At 40.2% G+C, this 20,504-nt stretch overlaps 1 protein-coding gene across 1 annotated transcript in view; it reads left to right on the top strand.

The window, feature by feature from the left end:
* Positions 1 to 351: 351 nt before the first annotated feature.
* erf (Ets2 repressor factor) overlaps positions 352 to 20,504 on the top strand; it is a 59,268-nt gene continuing 39,115 nt past the window's right edge. The window contains exon 1 of the mRNA XM_079258498.1: positions 352 to 1,262. Coding sequence (XP_079114624.1) covers positions 1,241 to 1,262 — 22 coding nt within the window. The 5' untranslated portion in view covers positions 352 to 1,240. The remainder of the gene's footprint in view (positions 1,263 to 20,504) is intronic.

The raw sequence follows: 20,504 nt of genomic DNA, 5'->3' as shown, positions 1-20,504 counted from the left end.
TAACTTCCATTGGCATTTGATGGGTTCTGCATAATTAAGTAGACACAATTAACACATTTTAAACCATGGTCATGTAAAAGCAGAGTTCAATCTAATCAGCAACCTGAAAGTGACACACTGAGCCAAATACCAATACAGTGTCATGAAAAATAACTAAAGTTATGCTGATGACAAACAAATCTACAAGATGGATGGATGGATGGATGGATAGATAGATAGATGGATAGATAAAAATTTAGACTCTAGGTCCAATAAAAAACTAAACAAAAAATAGGAAAAAATAGATAGATACTTTCTTTCGTTCTTTATTCAGACTCTAGATCCATTAAAAACAAAATGATAGATGGATAGATAGATGTTTAAAATTCCTAAAAATGTCCTCCTTGCTCCTGTTTTATAGGAAATAGTGATCTTCTGCATACACAGACGATCTTTGGCAAGAAGTGGGCGTTCGGTTCCACTCTCCCTCCCTCTGTGGGTCGGCGTGGGCGGCCCCGTGTGGCAGGAGGAGAGCGAAACACGACACCCCGACCAACGAAGGGGGTTGAGAGAACACGAAGTGACTGAGTGAGTGGAAAAAGAAAAAGTGTGAGCCGGAGAAAGAGGAGGGGGGCCAGAAAAAGAACCGAGTCTGCTTCGGTACTTCTACTCCTTCCTGGAGCGCCGCTGTAGTCGGGATGATGATGACGATGATGATGTGGAGGAGGGCTCGGCCATGCGACATCGCTGCAACAAATTGGATGAAAATTTAAACTCTCCGCATTCCGCTGCTCCAGCCAGCACCGACCAAAGGCACCACGACTCCTCCAAACTTTGACCTGCGCCATTCAGACCCGGACGACTGGATTCCCCTCCCGCCCCCCTCCGGACACTTCGGGGAAACTCTCCAAACCCCCCCTCCGAACTGACAAATTAACTCCGTAGCAAAAGTTTCTCAACACACATCGGTGTTGTTGTTGTTTTTTTTATTTTTATTTATTTTTTTTTAAAGTGCAAGTCTTTAAAAAAAAAAAAAAAAAAACGTGAAAAAAGTGCAAGTCTCCTCGGAGTGAAGTGCATCTTTTCAACCCGCAGAAGAAGCCTCTTTCTCGGGCAGCTTCTCTCCAGCGAGCCGCTCGTGAGAACCACACCGGAGGAACGACCGCGGTGCTAGCTCGGCTACGAGCTAACCAACTCACGTCTAAAGTTACCAGTCGACAGGAAAAGTCATCGAAACCGCTCGCCGAAGACAACAACAAAGATGAAAACCCCGGTAGAGACGGGTGAGTTCATGCACACACACATAAAAGTTTTTTGTTGTTGTTTTGTTGTTTTTTTTTAAATGAAAACAACGCGTGCTAACTGGTTAGCATGCTAACTCTCCGCTGCAGGGAAAGTGTGACTGAATTATGGCGCTGGAGCGGATTGTTATTGTTCCGGTACCTTTTTACAGTCTGCCTTTCCTACAACCATGTTAGTAAACTTTTAACTGGTTTTACGGAGCAGATCCTTCTTATTTTTTTAAACTTTAAACTGGGTAGAAACTTACAATGTGAAGCGGAATTCCAGGGTCAGGGCCAAGGTGCACCACAATAACTCCACGTTTCTTGATGGTTTTCCCAGCAAAATCTAGTGGAAAAATAGCTTTCAACAACTTGTTTTAATGGTAATCCACACCACACCAGTCTCTTGCTTCTGGTACAAACGAACAGCAAGGCAAGCAGGTGAGAAAAGAAGAGCAAACTTTTTAATTTATTCAGCAGGAATGCCACAAAACAAGCAGATTTGGGTGGAAAAAGCAAGTTTTTAAGTGCAGAAACAGACTAAAATAATCCAAACAAATGCAAAGTCCACTCACATTTCCTTTTGTTGCATCACAAACCCATTGAGAAAGTAAGAAGGTGACCACATGATTGGATTGGGAACATAAATGTGCAGCTGATAGTTGGACAAAAAGCCTTTTTTTTTTTTTTTTTTTTTTTTAACTTCCTGCAAGATACTTCGGCAAATCGACACTCCTGAACCGGACCTGAGTGGTTCTGACTCTTCTTCTGTCTCTCTGAGGGTCATAAGAGGAGTCCTGCTCTGGAAATTTCAGGCCTTGCAGTCTGAAATTCCTCTCATTTTTCTTATTTTAACTTTTAATTGGGTAGAAACTTAGTGTGGAGCTGATTTCCAGTATCACCGTAAAGAGTCAGGGTCAGGGCCAAGGTGCACCACAATAACACCACGTTTTGTGATGGTTTTCCCAGCAAAACCTAGTGGAAAAATAGCTTTCAACAACTGGTTTTAATGGTATAATACCCCACACCAGGCTTTGGCTTCTGGTGCAAACGAACAGCAAGGAAAGCAGGTGAGAAAATAAAAGCAAACTTTGTATTTATTTAGCAGGAATGCCACAAAACAAGCAGATTTGGTTGGAAAAAGCAAGTTTTTAAGAGCAGAAACAGACTAAAATAATCCAAACAAATGCAAAGTCCACTCACATTTCCTTTTGTTGCATCACAAACCCATTGAGAAAGTAAGAAGGTGACCACATGATTGGATTGGGAACATAAATGTGCAGCTGATTGTTTGCCAAAAAAGCTTCTTTTCTTTCTTTTTTTTTTTTACTTCCTCCAAGATACTTCAGCAAGCCGACACTCCTGAACCAGACCCGAATGGTTCTGACTCTTCTTCTGATTCTCTGAGGGTCATAAGAGGAGTCCTGCTCTGGAAATTTCAGGCCTTGCAGTCTAAAATTCCTCTCATTTTTCTGTGACATTGTTTGTTTCACTGAAATGATTGTGATTTCCCTCCATTGTGCATTTAGGTGCTCTTAAATTCAGTTTAGTCAGAGGTGCTTTGTGGTTATCTCGGCCAGGCAAAGCTCCAGCGCCCATAATAGATGCCTAAAGAGGGGAATGCCTCGCCACAACACAACATCATAATTAGAAATATGGCTTCTAGATCTCTTTGCTGCTTGCTTTGGCTTTTTATATGGCGAGCGATAACGAATAACCTGAACAGAAGCATCTTTTTTTAGGGAGAAATGAAGTGGTCCCTTTGCGAATGTGCAGAAGAGGCCACTTTATTTCTAGAGAACAACTCAGCTGTCATTGTCTGTTTCAGAGGTCTGAACATTGTTTTCTCTCCTAATGACTTCCACCGTCCAGAGGCTCGGGATCAGCAAGGCTTCCCTTTTAGATTTAAACGCTCTCGTTGCAGCCACCTTTTCTTCATTTGGTTGTGCTTAACGGCTTGCACGCTACGCTGCCGTTGCTGCCACGGCTCGCCTCTTAAGTGAAAGCAAACGTAGTTTTCAGCGGTTCCTGTTTTTCAGCATTTACAGTGCGGTTCAAACCAACTTCCTTTAGTTTCTAGGGATTAAAGTAAAGCTGTGTTTTCTCTCTGAGTCACAGCTGGAAACCAAACCTGTCTCGCTCTGACGGGGATGTGCTCATTTCTCTGTTGCTCTTATTACTTTGTTTTCTGCCTGATAAGCTTCTGGAGGGTCAAGCTGAGACTCGTGTGCTGTATGCACATATAAATATGGATATATATATGCATTAAAATAAATAAATTAGGTCAGCCTCCCCCCCTCTTGTTCCGATCAGGAAGTCAGCAGTCTGGCCCCACCAGCACCAGCTCCAATTTTCCGCTTGTGTTCCTACTTATATCAACAACGCGCCACATGTGAGACGTCACAGCTGTAGACGGCCAGCACGCTTTGTTGCATCGCACGGGCGCGTGTGTGTGTGGAGTGAAAGGAGCCATACATGAGCAAGTCTGGTCAGGACAGGGCTGCTGTTTATTACTGTGAGCGCATTGTGTGTCTGAGTAGAAGTGCATTGGCGTGCACGCTCACACACAGCAGGCACGTGCGAGCCCAGATGCCTCCAGTTGGTTGATGTGGTCGCAACACGGTGAGTGTTCAGCTTTTACCAGCGAGCAAAACTGTTCAGTTGACTCCACTTGCTGTAATTAGAGGAGGAAAAATGTCTTCATGCAGATTCAGGAAGATGGAATAACAGTGGTTATTATTACACACTTAGTTCCTGCTTGTCACCAGCTGCTGAGTAAAGATGGTACAATTATCACAGTTGTGTATTAATTATCATCAAATATTTACTATATATATGTAAAATATAAAATATTATTGCAAGGCCATATATAAAATATAAGCCAATATAATAGAATAAAGGAGGCTGTTTAAAAAAAAAAGAGGAAAATAAAACATAAATTAAGTATTTTTGTACAATTCAAGTATTTATGCTGGGATTAGAATAAATTAGTAATAGTACAAAAAATAAAATAAAAATGATATATGTAAAACATTTGTATCGTAAATGTATAAAATTAAATATGAAATAAATAGTAAAAAAAAAAAAAGAATTAAAGTTTATAAAAGAGGTTATCTGGTAAATAAGATTAAAGAGATAAGAAAGACAAATAATTAAAAAAAAATTGTGCAAGTTAAATAAACTACAAATATGAATTAAGTCATGTTAAAATGTTTTTCAACAAATATAAAATAATTTGAATAATAGAATATTGTTGTAAATGATAATAAGATTGGAATATAATGGTTAGACATTTATTATGAAATATGAAATATAGTACATAAAAATAAGTTGTCATGGAAAATGAAATCCATGTTCATAGAATCAAACATTATAAACAGAATTCACTGTAAACATGAAAGATCATGAAACTAAGCCAGTTTATTTTTTAATATAGAGGAACGTTTATCTCAGATAAATGCTTCACTGGGGGTTAAAAAAGCTTCCCAACTTCGCTTCCAACTCCCAACGTAAAAAGCATGAACTCTGCGCTGCTACAGTAACCCGCCGCTAGCCCGCCGTTAGCTCGCCGTTAGCCCGCTGCTTCAGACAACTGATGTTTGTAAATCTACTACAAGTAAAAGACACAAATTTGTCCAGAACTTTCTGGCTCTTTGCGATGAATCTAACACTACGTTTAAAAAAAAAGATGCGTAATTAATATTAAAAACAAATTCTGAGAAGTTTATTTCTTATAAGAATGTTTAGCTTAAAGGGGTTTCTGAGCTTTCTACAGTGTTACAATGTTGAATCCTCATCAGACATGTGAACGGCGCTGTTTTTTATCACCTAAACGCATGTTTGAATTTGAGTTTGAGTTCCAGCACTCTCTCCATTCGGTTTCCATGGCGACGAAAAACGCGTAGTTTTAGAGAGTTTTTTCTACTTGGAAATCCTTGTGACGTCCCGGGGGATAAGGTTTGGTGATTGGTTACCTTCTACTGGTTAACAAGGGCATGTACAAATACATCAGGCGGGTGGAAAACGTGGGATAAAGTTATTTCCAACGATGGCTGGTGAGTTTACCAAAGAGAGACATCCTGCTGCATTCGTTGCTGTGGGTTGCTGTTTTCCACTTCGTTTTCAGGCTCTGATTCAGGTTCCAACATGTAGGGCTGGATGCTATGTGTTGACATTATATTTTGTTTTTTATTGAGTTCATATGAGCCTAATCCTTCTGTTTATGAGATGTTACAATGACGGCGAAAGCAGGTACGGTGCGCGCTCCCGATGTAGCGCAGTGGCGGGAGGCGGGGCTTAATGCAGAAGAGTCTCAATCCACTCGTTTTGCCCACAAGCTGATCTGACAGCCTACGGAGAGGGTCGGTCTGAAGTAAATAAAGTGATTTGTGGCAATAACTCCATCAATCCCAGCCCTTCTGGTCTCAGAAATAAAAATAAATTAGCCTGAAATGTACATAATAGTTCCACTTTAAAAAAAAAAAAAAAAGGAGTTACTGTTTGTTTGTTTTTTGTTTTGTTTTAGAAAAAGGACATTTTTGTGGAACATATGAGGATTTAGTGTCATATTTATGCCTTAAATAAGTTTAAAAGTCTGAAAGCACTAAAGTCTTCTAATAAATAAAGAAATAAAACATAAAATATTAGAAAAGTTCAAACGAAGTTTAGAAAAAATAAAGCAGATTTTAAAGGTTTTATTTGTATGAAAGCTCCAGTATCTGACAGTCTGAACAAAAGAATGCTGTAAAACCTTTTAAATATCCAAAACATGTAAACATCACCCCCCCCTCCCAAGGTTTTCCACCATTATGTGGTTTGTGTGAGTGATCTGGTCGACTCAAAGGTTGACCTGATCACATTCCTGATTCCTACCGAGCCAAGTCTGGGCACGCAGACCCTGGAAAAACTACAGCAGCGTGACGTAAGTATTCCTCTGGTGTGCTGTCAAACGGAGGCCCGGGTCAGCTCGCCTCGATCATCTGTCGATGCGGTTTTTCCTGGAAGTGTGTATGCGCCGTGGCTTTGTTGACCCATGCCACGCTCAGACACCACACAACAGGTTGCTTGAGGTGGGACATGCTGGCTAAACAAATAGCAAAGCCTTGCACAGGAAAGCCTGACAGTCCAGCTTTATGCTCGTCCACACCTGTCGCTTTTAGCAGCTGTGGAAAATATTTTAATAAAAAATTATGCAAAAAGTTCCACTAAAAAGGTGCGTTGTCGTCACCAGAAACCTTTTATATTTTAAACAAAGGCAGAATTTACTGATATCAGCTGGTTGACACGTCTGTGTCGCTGATAATCAGACGTTAGTTTTATAATAATAATAATTATAATAATGGTCTGTCCTCCAGCGGGTCGGTCTATAGATCCCAGCTTCTGCAGGGATCGGTGCGTTCATTCCTGCACCGTTTATACCGCATGCTGCTGCACTTACTTTTTAAAGTTGGTCATCAAGTCGACAAACTTGTCTTCCCCGTAGACATAAGGCCTTAGAGCAGCACAAATACTACCTGCGAAGTATCTCCGCCTTATAAAGGCCTTGCCTGATCTTCATCTTGTTCTTATCAGTCGCGGCCAAAGCTCGCGCTGTTCTGCACTCAGCAGCGGCGTAATGACGTCACATGAATACAAATGACTTTGTGTGTTTCCTTGGAGGAAATCTAGGACCAACTGAGTGCTTTTCCTGCTTTCCTGTACAGGAAAATTAAATTAAGAAACTACTTCAGAGGACAAAAAACTAAAAGACTGAATTTTAAAAAATTATTATTGGTTAAAAAGCTTCACAATTTTCTTGTCACCTTGAGCTCTTACTGGGGTTTCTTTTACTATGATGTATGTATGTATGCATATATATACATATATATATATATATATATATATATATATATATATATATATATATATATATATATATATATATATATATATATATATATAATATTAGGGCTGTGACGATACGCTTTTGTCCCGATTCGATTCCGATGTTTTGGGTGCCGATTTGATTTTAATTGCAATTCTCCCAATTTTTCGATATTGCTGATTTTTGTAGATTTAAAAAAAAAAAAACATGTACAAAACTTTTTTGGCCCGTCATTTTTTTTCATTTCAGCCAGGAAGAAACAACACAGTAGCCAGACCATCATTCTGCTGTTACAATGCCCAAGAGAAAAGTAAAAAGATCAATAAAAACAATAAAACTGACAAAAAAACTTATAATGGATTATTTTTATTTGTTTAAAAAAAGATTTTTAACTAAAAAAATCTATTTTAAAATTGTGATGCAAAAAAATCCCAATATTCAATTTTCAATTCGATTTTCCCACCCATATATGTGTGTGTGTGTGTGTGTGTGTGTGTGTGTGTGTGTGTGTGTGTGTATATATATATATATATATATATTAGTTAGACTTGAATCTGCATAAACTTACAATTAGTAAACACAGGACCATGAAAGGTCCGTTGGTGAAAGGTCAACATGCCTTTAGTGAATAGCTTGTTTCTCCCAGTGCATGTATACTGGGATGGGTCACTGGTCCAGTTAATGGCTTTGTCACAACATAACCGTAGCTCAGCGTAACTGTACGCCGTCTTTCTATAAAACTGGTCCTAAAATACATCCAGACACGTTTAAACGTGTGCGCTGCCGATCTGCAGCATCCGGTTGGCGGATTTAAAAAAAAAAAAAAAAAAGTAAGCATAGAAATTGTAGCCGGCATGTGGCTGCAGCGCAGTTCAAGCTTCAGTTGAGAGGTATGCCTGCACAGAATGCAGCTGGTGTACAGCAGCCTCAGGACACAAACAAGTCGACTTAAAACAATAGTTGTTTTTATTTTCATTGACTTGTGCTTGTAGGTCTGACAGCCTTCACACGAGGTTTTAACCGTCTTCAAACAGGCAGAGTAGATGTTGCCTCCAGGTGTGGTGTGGGTGGTTGTGATGCTGTTTTAATATTGAAAGCATAAATCTTTCCTTCTGTACAGCGAAACTATTATGACTCACATAGTCTTTATGCAGTAATAACAATTTTATAGCAGCGCTCATTCTTAAAATCCGATTGTCTGGTTGTTTATGCAACAACAAAGCATTAACATTTCAAGGAAAGCTTGTTTTCTGCTCATTTTTAGGCAAACGGGTGTGTTTGTATCTATATAAAATAGTCATTACTCTAAAATTTGGAGCAATCCCACAGTTTCTACACATTCACACCGATTGATCAGTCCCGAAGCTGGTTGAAGTCCCGGCAGCAGTTCTTCTCACTTGTAATGTACAGACGCTTTTAACCCAAATAATGTGCTCATCATCTCACCTCCTGTTGGCTCAGATCTGTAAGTATTTATGTCTGACTGAGTGAATCTGTGTCGACCCTGTCACAGCTGACTCCCAGCAGGGAAAATGAAACTACAGAGCCGGTCTTGTGGAACCGGCGATTCGCTTCAGCGAGCAGATAAAGTTGAGTTCAGCAGCATGACGAAGCGCTCGGCAACACCTGTCAGGATACTAGATTTCCAGCTTCGGCCACATGTTCTTTTCTGCAGACTTGAATCTGTTTTGCGTGATCTTACCAAGAGGTGGGAAAATTTAATGTTGAGATTTTTGGCTTCACAATTTTAAAATAGATTTAAAAAAAAAAAAAAAAGTAAAAATACTCCATTAAAACATTTTTATTGTTTTAGTTTATCTTTTTACTTGTCTACTTGGGAGTTAAAGCAGCAGAATGATGGTCTGGCTTGTGAGAATTGCTGTTTAAATCGAATTGGCACCAAATCGGAATTGAATCAAATCCGGATGAACGCATATCGTCACAGACTTAATCTTACCCCCTGATGCCGTGAGACTGAAGGCTCTTTTTTTGTTTATTTAGCCTGCTGTCTTTTATTTTCTTTACATTGCCCTGAATTTAGATTAGAGACGTCGTTGCCTCTTAGAGGTCTATTTTTAAAACTCATCTTAAAACCCATTTTTTATTAATGGCCTTTAATCTTTGCAATTTGCCTTTTGTAAGGCAGCTTCCGGTCAGTGTGCTTTAGTTTGTTTTTATTATTGGTTTTACTTTCTATTTATTCAGTTTGCTTTATTTTAATTTCGTGTTCCTTGTATGACCTCTTTCATTGTGTTATTTATTTGCATTTGAACTGTTTTATTCTGTTTTTATTTTGGCCGATTGTGTGAAGCACTTTGTTTGGACTCTGGTTGTTTTAAAGGGCTTCATAAATAAAGTTGAGTCGAGTCACTAACCAGAAAAGGCTAATACGGTTCATGTTCGTATTAACGTGTTTGACAAAAACAGTGGAAGAAGGAGAGAAGAGAACAGGTGAGTTATTCTCTTTAAACAAATTAAATCACACTTTTTTTAATTGTATTTTGTTAGCTAAAAAACCTTTATTTTTTTAAAGTTTCCTTTAGTTTTTTACAAAATAAAAGCGTAATTCTAAACTTTTGTCAAGCTATAGTTGAAATTTGCAGGTGTTTCCTTTGAATGGTGTTTAGCGCATGAGCCGCAATTCTTCTAAAGTCCCGTCTCCAGAAAGGGGTTTAAGGAGAATTGTGGCTTTACCAGGTTTCCACCTAGCTTTGTTTCAGGGTAACCTTCCTGTGGAGGGTTTGCCACAGATTTTTCATCATGTTCTCACTCATCTGTTTCCAATTCCATTTAAAATTCTGCATTTTGCTGTTGTTTGCTATCAAAAATGGCGGTTATATTTGTCTCTTTAGGCACCAGTTTGTGAGAATTTCGCCCATCTATCTGAATGCAAACAATCAAGTTATGCTCTCTGGCACTTAGTCATTTCAGCGCACGATTACCATTACACATTACTACTACCACAGTGAGTCACAAATGTGAAAATCTCAACATCTTGCACAAGTGTTGAGTGTTGTCAGGTGATCAGATACAGAACGATACATAATTCTGTTTCATTATTGATGCTGATATGTTACCAGCATGTACTGGTACCAAGCTACTGCTAATGAGGAGGACATGAACCCCCATTTGCTTTGACAAATCAGCTGAAATAAATCATGAAACACAAGGAGAAACTCCGTCTGAAAGAGGTGCACGTTCGCCAAACCAAGGCTGAGAAAGCCTGAATGTGAAGAGGTGTGTTTGTGTGTTGTCTGTAGCTGTTTCGTCTGGAGTTATCCCCTCTGTTATGGGTGTGGATTCTGTGTAATGGCTATTATTGCTGGGTTTTTTTGTTGTTTTTTTTTTTAATTCCTCTTTAGGGAGTCAATTTTAAGGAAGACATAGTCAGCAAAGTTATGTTTTAGCACGCAGAGCGATCCACGGTGGGTGGCTACTTCAGATAATTCACCATTAAATGGGGCCATTGACACACACTTCCATCCAGTCACTGGCAGCACATTGCAGCACCAGTGGGGAAAAAAAAAAATGCTGCTAATTTAGAAACCAGTAGTGGAACGATAGAAAATAAATTAGATATTTTTTCTTTTCTATTCTATACTATTCTATTCTTTTCTAGACTATTCTATTGTAATTTAGTAGAAGCTTTTATGCAAAGCGACTTAAATATACACATTGATAGGCACATCAAAGAGCAACTTCGTCGCTTTGGATAAAAGCGTCCGCTAAATGACTATAGAATAGAATAGAACTTGGGTGTTTTTTTTATGTGTGTGTCTTGCCCAATGACACTTCAGCACATAGTCAGGGGAAGCCTGGATTCGATCTCCAGACTTTCCAGTTGGTAGACGACTGCTCTTCGCCCCTCGAGGTGGTCTTCCTCTGACAGAAAGCTGCTGAGGGTAAATGCTGCCAACAGGTTGCAGTGAGGAGACAGCCCAGCTTGGTTTTGTGGTTGTTTGGATGAATTTGATCCAGCACAGACCTTTCCTGCCCGACACTTGCTGGCATTTTTCCTCACACTGCTTTACTGAAAGTGTAAAATGTCAGCAGTCATAAATTATTTTTTTTACTTACTTTTTATTCACATTTTCACAAATGAAAACCAACTTAGTGAAGAAGGAAATCATGGCGTTTATATGATGCTGATGTGTACATATATTTCTTTTTTAATGAAGCTCTAAAAACCAGAGGGCATTCCTCATAATCAACATTACTTTCATGTCTGTTAATGTGAATATTAACATTTAAGTTGAGATTTGTGTCACATTGATGCATAAATATAAGTAAGAACTGCTGCTGCATCTGTTCTGCAGAAAAAACCTTGTTCTCTTTCAGAAATATATTAAATACTTTCAAAAAGCGCTGCAGAATATTTAGCCAACAATTCTTATCTCATCTGGGTGTTTCAGAGTTTCAAACAACCCAGTGAGGTGTGTTTGCTCCATTTCCAGCTCGGATACAGAACCACATATCGATCTAAGATTGGGTGTTGACCGTCCTTGGTTGGGAAGAGGGAAAATTGGGACTGAAACAGCCCAATAATCCTTACGTGTGCCAAGCTTTTGTTACCACAGCTATGCAGATGACACACAGATTTATGTGACAGTGTCACCAGGAGACCCTGTACAGGATCTCGGTAAATGCATTGAGCAGATTAATGAACGAATGTGAATAAACTTTATTCGGGTAAACAAAAACAAAACTGAGGTGACGGATTTTGGAGCCAAAGAGAAACGATTAAGGGTTACTGAAGAGCTAAAAAGCAGCAACCAGGCCGTAATTCTGGGATAGTGATGGAGATAGATGTGAATTTCAGCCTCCTGTCACCTTTCAAATACATAAAAGATAAAAGATCTGATGTATCAGCAGAACCAGGAAAATCTAGTCCAGGTTTTCATCTTTAGACTTCTTGATTACTGCAGGGGTCTTTTCAGTCCACCTAAAAGAATCCATTAAAGCGTCCTTACCTTGCTAGATGTCCCATCTAGAGGGGTAAATTGCTTGCTAGATGAGACGTCTCTTCCAACCGTTGTTATGCGACACTGCCTTCATACTTCCGTTTGTCTTTTCAAGCCCGTCAGGGGTGTCTAACTCTAGCTCTCGAGGGCCGGTGTCCAACAGATTTTTGTTTCCTTCTACCAACACAGCTGATTCAAATCAAATGGATCCAGCAGCTTCTTTTCAATCTATTTATTCATTTCAGTCAGGTATGTTGGAGCACAGAGACAACAAAAACCTGCAGGATACCGGCCCTCGAGGACTGGAGTTTGACACCTGTGCTATAGATGGTTCATAGGGGAGTCTGATGACCATCGCATTAAATGTTAATATGAACAGCAGCATGAAATAAATTCAATCTCTTGAGGCCAGCAGGGTGATAATGGTCCTTGTCCCTGGAAGTCATTGAGCTTCAAGGTGCTTCTTGATGTCCAGGTCCCTCCAGAACAGGTGTATTCCGAGATCATGTGACACATCGATTGCTCTCAGGTAGAGTTTGTTTTGTTCATCATGATCAACCTGCATAAAACACCTTGGTAAAACATCAAAAATATGCAAATCATAATAGAAAGTCAAGCTATTAAACAGACAGTGATCTTATCAGCGTCAAAGGTAGAGCGTATTTATAGTAGCCATAAGCATTAGACCAGGCCACCGCCATCAGTAACGTACGTTTCCTGACAGTCAGATGATGCTTTTCATAACCTCAAGTTGAAAGAACAAAGTTTCTATTAGATGATGTCATGGGGAAAAAAAGGCTGAATCACCAAAAACGCCGTTGAAGCATCACTCAACATGCCAAATTTATGAAGCTGAAATGGCTTACTGCACCCACTTTTAATCCATTCTACCCATTTGGTGTCCCCGTTGGATGTGTGAAAGCCTCAGTCGATGGCAGTGATGAACGAGCGGGTCTCGGGTTTATTGAAACATGAAAACCAGTTAGTCTCTCTGACATTCACACACTCATCTCACCCACTCACAACATACGTGATTTATTACGGCTCTGGACCCCCCACATGTCATAAAAATGGGTGATATCTGTTTTGCATTAACACACACACACACACACACACTTAATTTTCACACTCAAGCTCATGAGTGCGTTGCGCTCATTTGAGCCGCCATCTCCCTGCGGTGACGCCGTCGTGCCTCAGTCTTTAATGTTTTTACACAGGGAGCGAGCCACTCTGTCTGCAGACTGGAAGATCCAGATTTAATGCAATAGAGGAATTAAGACTGCGGTGACTTCGCCATTGAGGAAAGCCTGACTAACGCAGCCAGACGTCACATGTAGAAAGCCCCTCGCTGCCTGTTCTAACATTTCCAGAAGTTCACAGACACAGTCGTCCAGAGCGAATAACTGTCGCTGTGATTGTTGTATGAGCCACAAGTGGAAGATAAATCATATGAGCAAATGCTAAAAGGGTGACTGTGCAGAACCGCAGTTTTCTGGCTGCGCGACAAATATTCATGTTTGAGTTGAAAACAAAATGTTTAAACATTTTTCCTCTGCTTGGTGACAAACCTTCTGCACGCAGAGCTGACAGCTGTTTGGAGGTGTCATGGGTGGGTAACAAATAACACAGAATATCACACCTGATTAATCCACTCAGAGATTCTAGTTAAGGCCATTAACTGGTCTTTATCAGTTCCATCGGTATCTACTTCAACTTGATTTAATTCATCTTAACTTAGATTTTATAGCCACAACAAACGTCATCCCCAGCTTGTCTTGTTTAGTTATTCTCCAGCAATTGGTCATCTTTCACACCAGCAGGGAACCGTACTGGTTCCAGTTCTTTGAACCAGCTGGTGCATCCAAACTGTAACAAAAAGTTAGTTACACCAATAAAATAATGATTTTATTGCAAACTGTGTGGAAAAAGCAGGGTTCACCTGAACACCAGACCGCTGGATTACTTACGTTTCAGTGAGAATAAACATATCCAGGACCTGATCATCAGTCTAAGTGATGCTGTGGTTCCCAAATTGGGCTAACTGGGAGTCTTCAAGGAGCATTGAAAACACTTTTAAAATCAGATCCAGAAGTGTACAAATGCTTCTCATTAAAATCTGCTATATAAAACCATTTTAGTACCCTTTTAATTATTTTTTTTTTTTTTTTTTAAAAAGGCAGAAAACTTGTCGGGTCACAACTTCTGCATCCACACAATCAATCCATGTAATCTAGTGGAGCTGCAGTAGTTCATGCCTATCATGGAAACCCTTATTTTTCCTAGAGCGGACCAGAGCTTAGTTCACGCGACTTCAGATAACCTTACAATCCACGGAGGCGAACCAGGGTTTTTTTTAAACGGACCCAACAGAATTGATGTTTAAATTCACCCTAAGAAGGAATACAGCTACAGTAAAACAAAGTGGTACTGCACGTTGAACTGCATGTCCATGATTTTAGCTGCTGGACAGCCTCTGCAGTAGCCACCACAGAAGAAGCCGACTAGTGCATTCACATCAGGATAGTCCGCTGGACTCGGTCCGATTGGGGACTCGGTTCAGTTGTAAGGGGGTGTATCCATGCGGATTGAGATTGTGTTCACGCTGCACTTTAGTCAAACGCGCCAAACTATTACAATAATATATCCCCATTCCCACCAGAGGTGGCGCTGCACTAGTATTTAGCAAAAGATAACAAGACCCGAATGAAGAAGAAAACGGTCTCCTGCACCTGCGAGTTAAACATGGAGACCAAACTATGGCTGTTTTGGGTTTTTATTGTGTCTTATCTGCAAGTATCCTGCAGAAATACACTGCAACAATGGACACAGAATGAACACCAGACGAGGCAGAGGACCCCTAACGCCAACGCTATGTATTTACCCATAGTGCAGTGCTGCACCAAATGCAGGAAGTTACTCTATTTTGTAGTCCGCTTCCTGGATTTGTTCCCTTGAAGTGGACCGAGACCCAGGATTCCTTCTGTCGCTTTTACATTTCCCCAAACAAAGCAGACTTTCTTTGAGTTTTGAGTTTTAGTTCTTTGATTCCGAATAAAAGTTAAATCTGCTTTAAAGAGAAGAAGACTGACCATGTAAACATCTAATTTGGAATAAAAATAATTAGTAAGTAGCTGGTGTAATCCCATTTTAATTCCAAACTGATTCATTCCTCTTTCATATAAACTTTCATTTCATTTTAAGTCAATCTGGTCGTTGTGCGAAAGCTCGTTCCCTTTTCCTGTTGTGATGACGATTGTTGTGATTCCATGTGATCGTCTACCTCGAGTCTCCGGTACCCGATCTCCCTTATCTTCCTCAGCTGATGAAGAGGAGAAGACAGTTATTTGTTCTTCCATGTTGTAGCTGAAAACAAAAGGAGCAGGAAGTGGAATTTGGTTTTGTTTTTTTCGATAAGCGGGTCACGTCATATCTAATTCCGAATAATTATTTCTGAATTATAAAGTAGAATTACGACTTGACCATCAACTTTCAGAACCACGTTTTAAAGCTGTATATGTTTGTTTCCATGAAGTCGTCCCACTTTGGTTCCAGTCAAACTGGTGCAGGTGAGTTCACCAGAAAGCATCAAGGTTGGAGTCAGAACCAGAACCAGAACATGGTCTGTCTGAAGGCGCTATATAGGAAAGGGAGCATATTTTATCTGCAGTGTCTGCCAGTCGCTTGTTGCTTTTGATTACTCCCATTTCCTTTTTGTTATTTCTAAATTAAAAGCTAAATAAAACACACATGTTGAGCCCTGGAACCCATTAAATCACCAGCACATATGCAGATTGTCGTCTCGTATGCGCCTTTGGCACCATCTGGCCATAAAAAAAATCCATGTGATTCCTCTTCTGGACGTGACTGCAAGGTTTTCTGACTTATTAAGATACCATTACAATTAATTTCAAATGCAGAAAGGAATGCTTTTTGTTTGCGTTTCATTGCGGTCGCGTTTGTTAACAGAACGCGTAGAATCGCTGTAATCAACTGTGGAGCCTCTTTGTCGGGGTGGAAAGATGCTGAATGGAAAGCAATCTTTGGAAAGAAGAGGGCATAGGCGGCGACAAGAGAAGACGGATTGATTGGCAGGGAGCTTGAAAGTGAGTCACACTCATCTAGCTCCATGGATTTGGAGCAGTGGTACTATTCTGGGATGCGGTTACACATGTATGTGTGGTTATGTGCATGTATGCATGCACACTTGTGTTCACATGGCCAAGTCCAATAACTAAATTAGTGTGGGCTTCGCAACTGTTTGTGTGTTGGAGAAAAATGAAAGTAGTTTGGTGAGTAAACCACAACACAGGAGCCCAGATTTGAGATTTAAACGCAGATATTTATCATCTGTCCCGCTCTGAAGTCCCCACAGTTGCACCACTCTACACATTACTCCACTGTGGCTCTTTTCTGCTCTAAAAGGCAAAAATAAAGAGTTTGTTAGACCAACAGAAACAGCATGTTCAAGTAGAAACTACACTGATTTAATCTCTTCCATGTAGTAGAAAGAGGATTACTTTTGTTCGTTACCGTTTCTCCTCTGTTGTTAATTTAGCTTTTACTTTTCATAACTTCTTGCTGCTGTTTTTTTCTGAGAAAGCTTTCCAGTTTGAGGGCGGTTGTCGTGTTCGTTCTGCCAGCTGACTGCCCAGTTTGATGTTGTTAATCAGCAGAGCAGCTGTCTGGTTTGTTGGATTTAACATTGCTTGGCTTGACTCTGCAGGGTGTCGACCTTTCCTGCAGACAGACGGTGTATCAAACCATGAAAACTTGTCTGCGATACGTGCACATGTATGATCCATAACCTCGCTATATCTTTCCACAAAAACCTATTGTATCTTTCGCTTCTTTTTTTCCGTTTTATTCTCCTTTTTTTGCCTTATTCTTTAAGTCCAGATGCCACAGAAATGGTAGGATCTATGCTAGAGCTTTGCATTGAGCTCATTATGGCTGAATGTTCCCCTGTAGGTTGTCATTTTCTGGAAGGAAAGCATGCTGGGGCAAGTTTCAGAGCACGTGCACATGCATGTATGTGTTCCTCCAGGGAAAGAAGGGCCTGAAACTGATAAGACTCCAACCTTGGCTCAGGCACTGCAGATTAGGAGATAAAGTCTTGAGCTCTGAAAATCATCACTGATGTGATTGTTCAGGATTTTGTTTCCCATTAACACCACAGTAATGATACTTGCCCCTTAAAACTAAAGATTTCATCTTCCTCTTGATGCTGCCGGTGTGTAATTATCAGCTGTGTAGTTGTGCACAGATGTTCGAAAGCAGCAGCAGCAAATCATGACTGGCTATGGAAGCAACACACACACACACACACACACACACACACACACACACACACACACACACACACACACATATATGAAAAGAGACTTACATAAACACAACCAGCCAGCTTAATCACAGCCTTGGCTGCCTTCAAGGTGTTTCAGACTACTTCAGGACGCGACAGGTTTCTGTCTGGCTCTGTTTGGGAGACTCCAGATTAACATGGCGTTGCTGTCTCATGGGTTGCAGACATGTTTTACAAGGTGGGTGACTGTGGTCCTGGAGAGCAGCATTCCATCAGGTTTTAGATTTTCACTGCTCTAAAAACACCTGAGTCAAGTTAAATGGACCCAGGTTCTGCTCAGTGACTTGTTCATTTGAATCAGGTTTGTTGAAACGATGAAACATCTAAACCTTGCAGGACTGCGGCTCTCCACAGGACCAGTTGCTACCCTGGTTTATTCTCATGCTGCATGCTTTTGTTCAGATTAAGGCTGCAACGATTGGTGCAAATTTAATTGTTGATGCGTCGCGTTATAAACCCCCCGTAACGCATCGCCAGGCAACTTAACACCATTTACCAACCACGGCTTTTCAGACAGTATAAGAACTTTTTATGCATGCTCATAAATGTGGTATGTAAGAAGACAGTTGACTCTTAGATGTATTACAACTTCTCAAGACCAGAGTATTTTCCACCACAAACTCTAAACACCAAGCAAATGACGCAAAGCACCACAGGAAGCGCTGGGGTCAGTAATGTCATTTTGTTTAAGCGACGAAGAACAAACTGATGGCGGCGCAACTTGTTTCCAAAGTTGGGGGATATTTCATCCTAAACAAAGTGTCAAACAGGTGAAATGTGTCGTCTGCCACGCAGAGTTGGCGTAACCACAGCAGCAGGACAGTCATGCATGAGCATCTGGAAGGAAAGCACCTCGGAGTCATGGTTTCCAGCGTTCCGGATGGCAAAGTTAGCATTAGCGAGTGGCGATGTGCTGTTGTTACCTCTGCCAAAGAGGTTATGTTTTTACCGGCGTTTATCTGTTTGTTTGTGTTCAAGATAACTAAAAAAGTTATGGATAGATTTTCATGAAATTTTCAGGAGTTGTTGGAAATGTGAAAAGGAAGAAGTGATTTAATTTTGGTGGTGATTCGGATCACCGTTTGGATTCAGGAATGTTTTAAATTATTCTAGCCCTGGTTTTCCTACAAAACAGGCTTTTTTAGATGTAAATAATCATTTCAATGCAATTCTATGAAATGAAGATGAATATTTTATTTATTTTGTTTTCCCTGTGATGGACTGGCGAGCTGTCCAGGGTGTACCCTGCATTTCGTCCAGAGACTGCTGGGATAGGCTCCAGCTTCCCCGCCACCCTGAATTGGATTAAGCGGTTAGGAAGATGAATGAATGAATTAGAGTTTTCTTTTTGAGGCAAATTCTGTACAGCTTGGGTATGACACTAAAACTAAGTTTGAATGTTGTAGCAAGCTGTTGAACTTAAATTTAATAATCAACTGGTTCAGGAGTCGTTCTTTTAACTTACTAAAGGACTTTATGTTGTGACTGACAGGGAATCAGGGGGACATTCATATTATGTAAATGAAGAGAGTGGGGTAAAACATACTGGAGCGTGTAAAAAGATCTGCATAAACTAGAAGCACAGATGGTGGGCGGAACAGAAATAATCGTAACTAATCGACTAATAGAAGAAATTATTTACACATTAGTCAACTATTAAAATAGTCGTTAGTTGCAGGCCTAGTTCAGGTAGCTGAAGCACCGCGTAACATAAAGACGTGAATGAGTTGCTCGGGCTGCTCGCAGCGGAGCACCTCGAATCGAGGACTGGAAACAGAAACTAAATAAATCTGTTGTCCAACTGATTTGTTGTTATTTTTCCAGGTAAGGATCTCCATATTTGGCGGAACAGATATGTTTAAATTCCAGCTTTCGTTCAGTTTTAACACAGAAATATATTTCTAACATGAAACAAAGGATCACAGCAAGGTGACATGAAAATACAAACTTCTCTGTGTTCTAAGTTGAGATACAAACAACTTTAATATTAAGCTGAGTCAAAATACTGCAGCCAGTTACATTTATATAGAAAAGGTCGACACTTTAATTGTCACTACAAGGACAAAGTTTGACGTTAGCTATCTCATGACAGAACATGTTCATGATTTCTGCGTCACACGGCAGCGTTTCACCACAACACGCACACTCCACCAGCAGAAAACACGTTTATGTCGCTTCAGCCTCCTGAAAACCAGACAAATATGTTGTTTTTAATGGAGGTAAAAATGGAAACATTTGTCTTATACTGAAATCATTCACAGAGACGCAGCTGAACAAGCTGAATCTACCAACTTTATGGTCATTTCTGAGTCGCATTACTACTTAAAATGGGCCCAATATTTGTAGATTTTATTAACATGGAAATATTATCTGAGATCTGGACTTTAACGAATATTTAGATCAGCTTAACTCATTAAAACATCTTTGTTCGCTTCATTCTGTCTGCATTACTGTCCTCTGTGTAATTTTTATCTTCTGTCGTTTTACTGCTCTGTCTGCGGCGAGGCTTTAAAAATACAAGTCGTCTTAGCTGAGTGTCGTATATGTTAAAGTGTTAACCTGTAAAGTCCTGCTGCATCACCAGCAACACAAAATACCACTTTCTATTCACACTGTTGCATTTAAATGATGCTTAGCTTAATTTGTTCTGGTGGTAAAATACATCCCCACATGTCCGGAGTGACCACACGAGATGGGATCTCAGTTAACTCGCTCTGTATGCAAATAAACACAAAGCTTTTGTCTGCCAGCTGTCAGCCGAACTACAAACCGGACATGAGCACGTCTACTGGTGCTTTTATAAGCTCACATATGTGTCAGACGCATAAAATAATGAGTTCTTAGAGAGGTCAGTGTCAGCCCACTTCTACTTTTACAGTCACATCAAGTTCAAATGACATGACTTTGCTGCACACACAAGCGTTGTGTGTAAGCGGCTGCGCATGTGGTACACTGTTAAAAAGCGATGATTTTTGTGGTTTGCTTGATGCAAAGTGTTGGGACCACAGTGGTAGAGAGAAATGCATTAAAATGAGACCACTGCAGCAGCACATCTC

Source organism: Telmatherina bonti (genome assembly GCF_933228915.1).
Source record: "Telmatherina bonti genome assembly, chromosome: 19".
NCBI classification, from domain to species: Eukaryota; Metazoa; Chordata; class Actinopteri; order Atheriniformes; family Telmatherinidae; genus Telmatherina; species Telmatherina bonti.
This window is presented reverse-complemented; position numbering and strand designations above follow the sequence as displayed.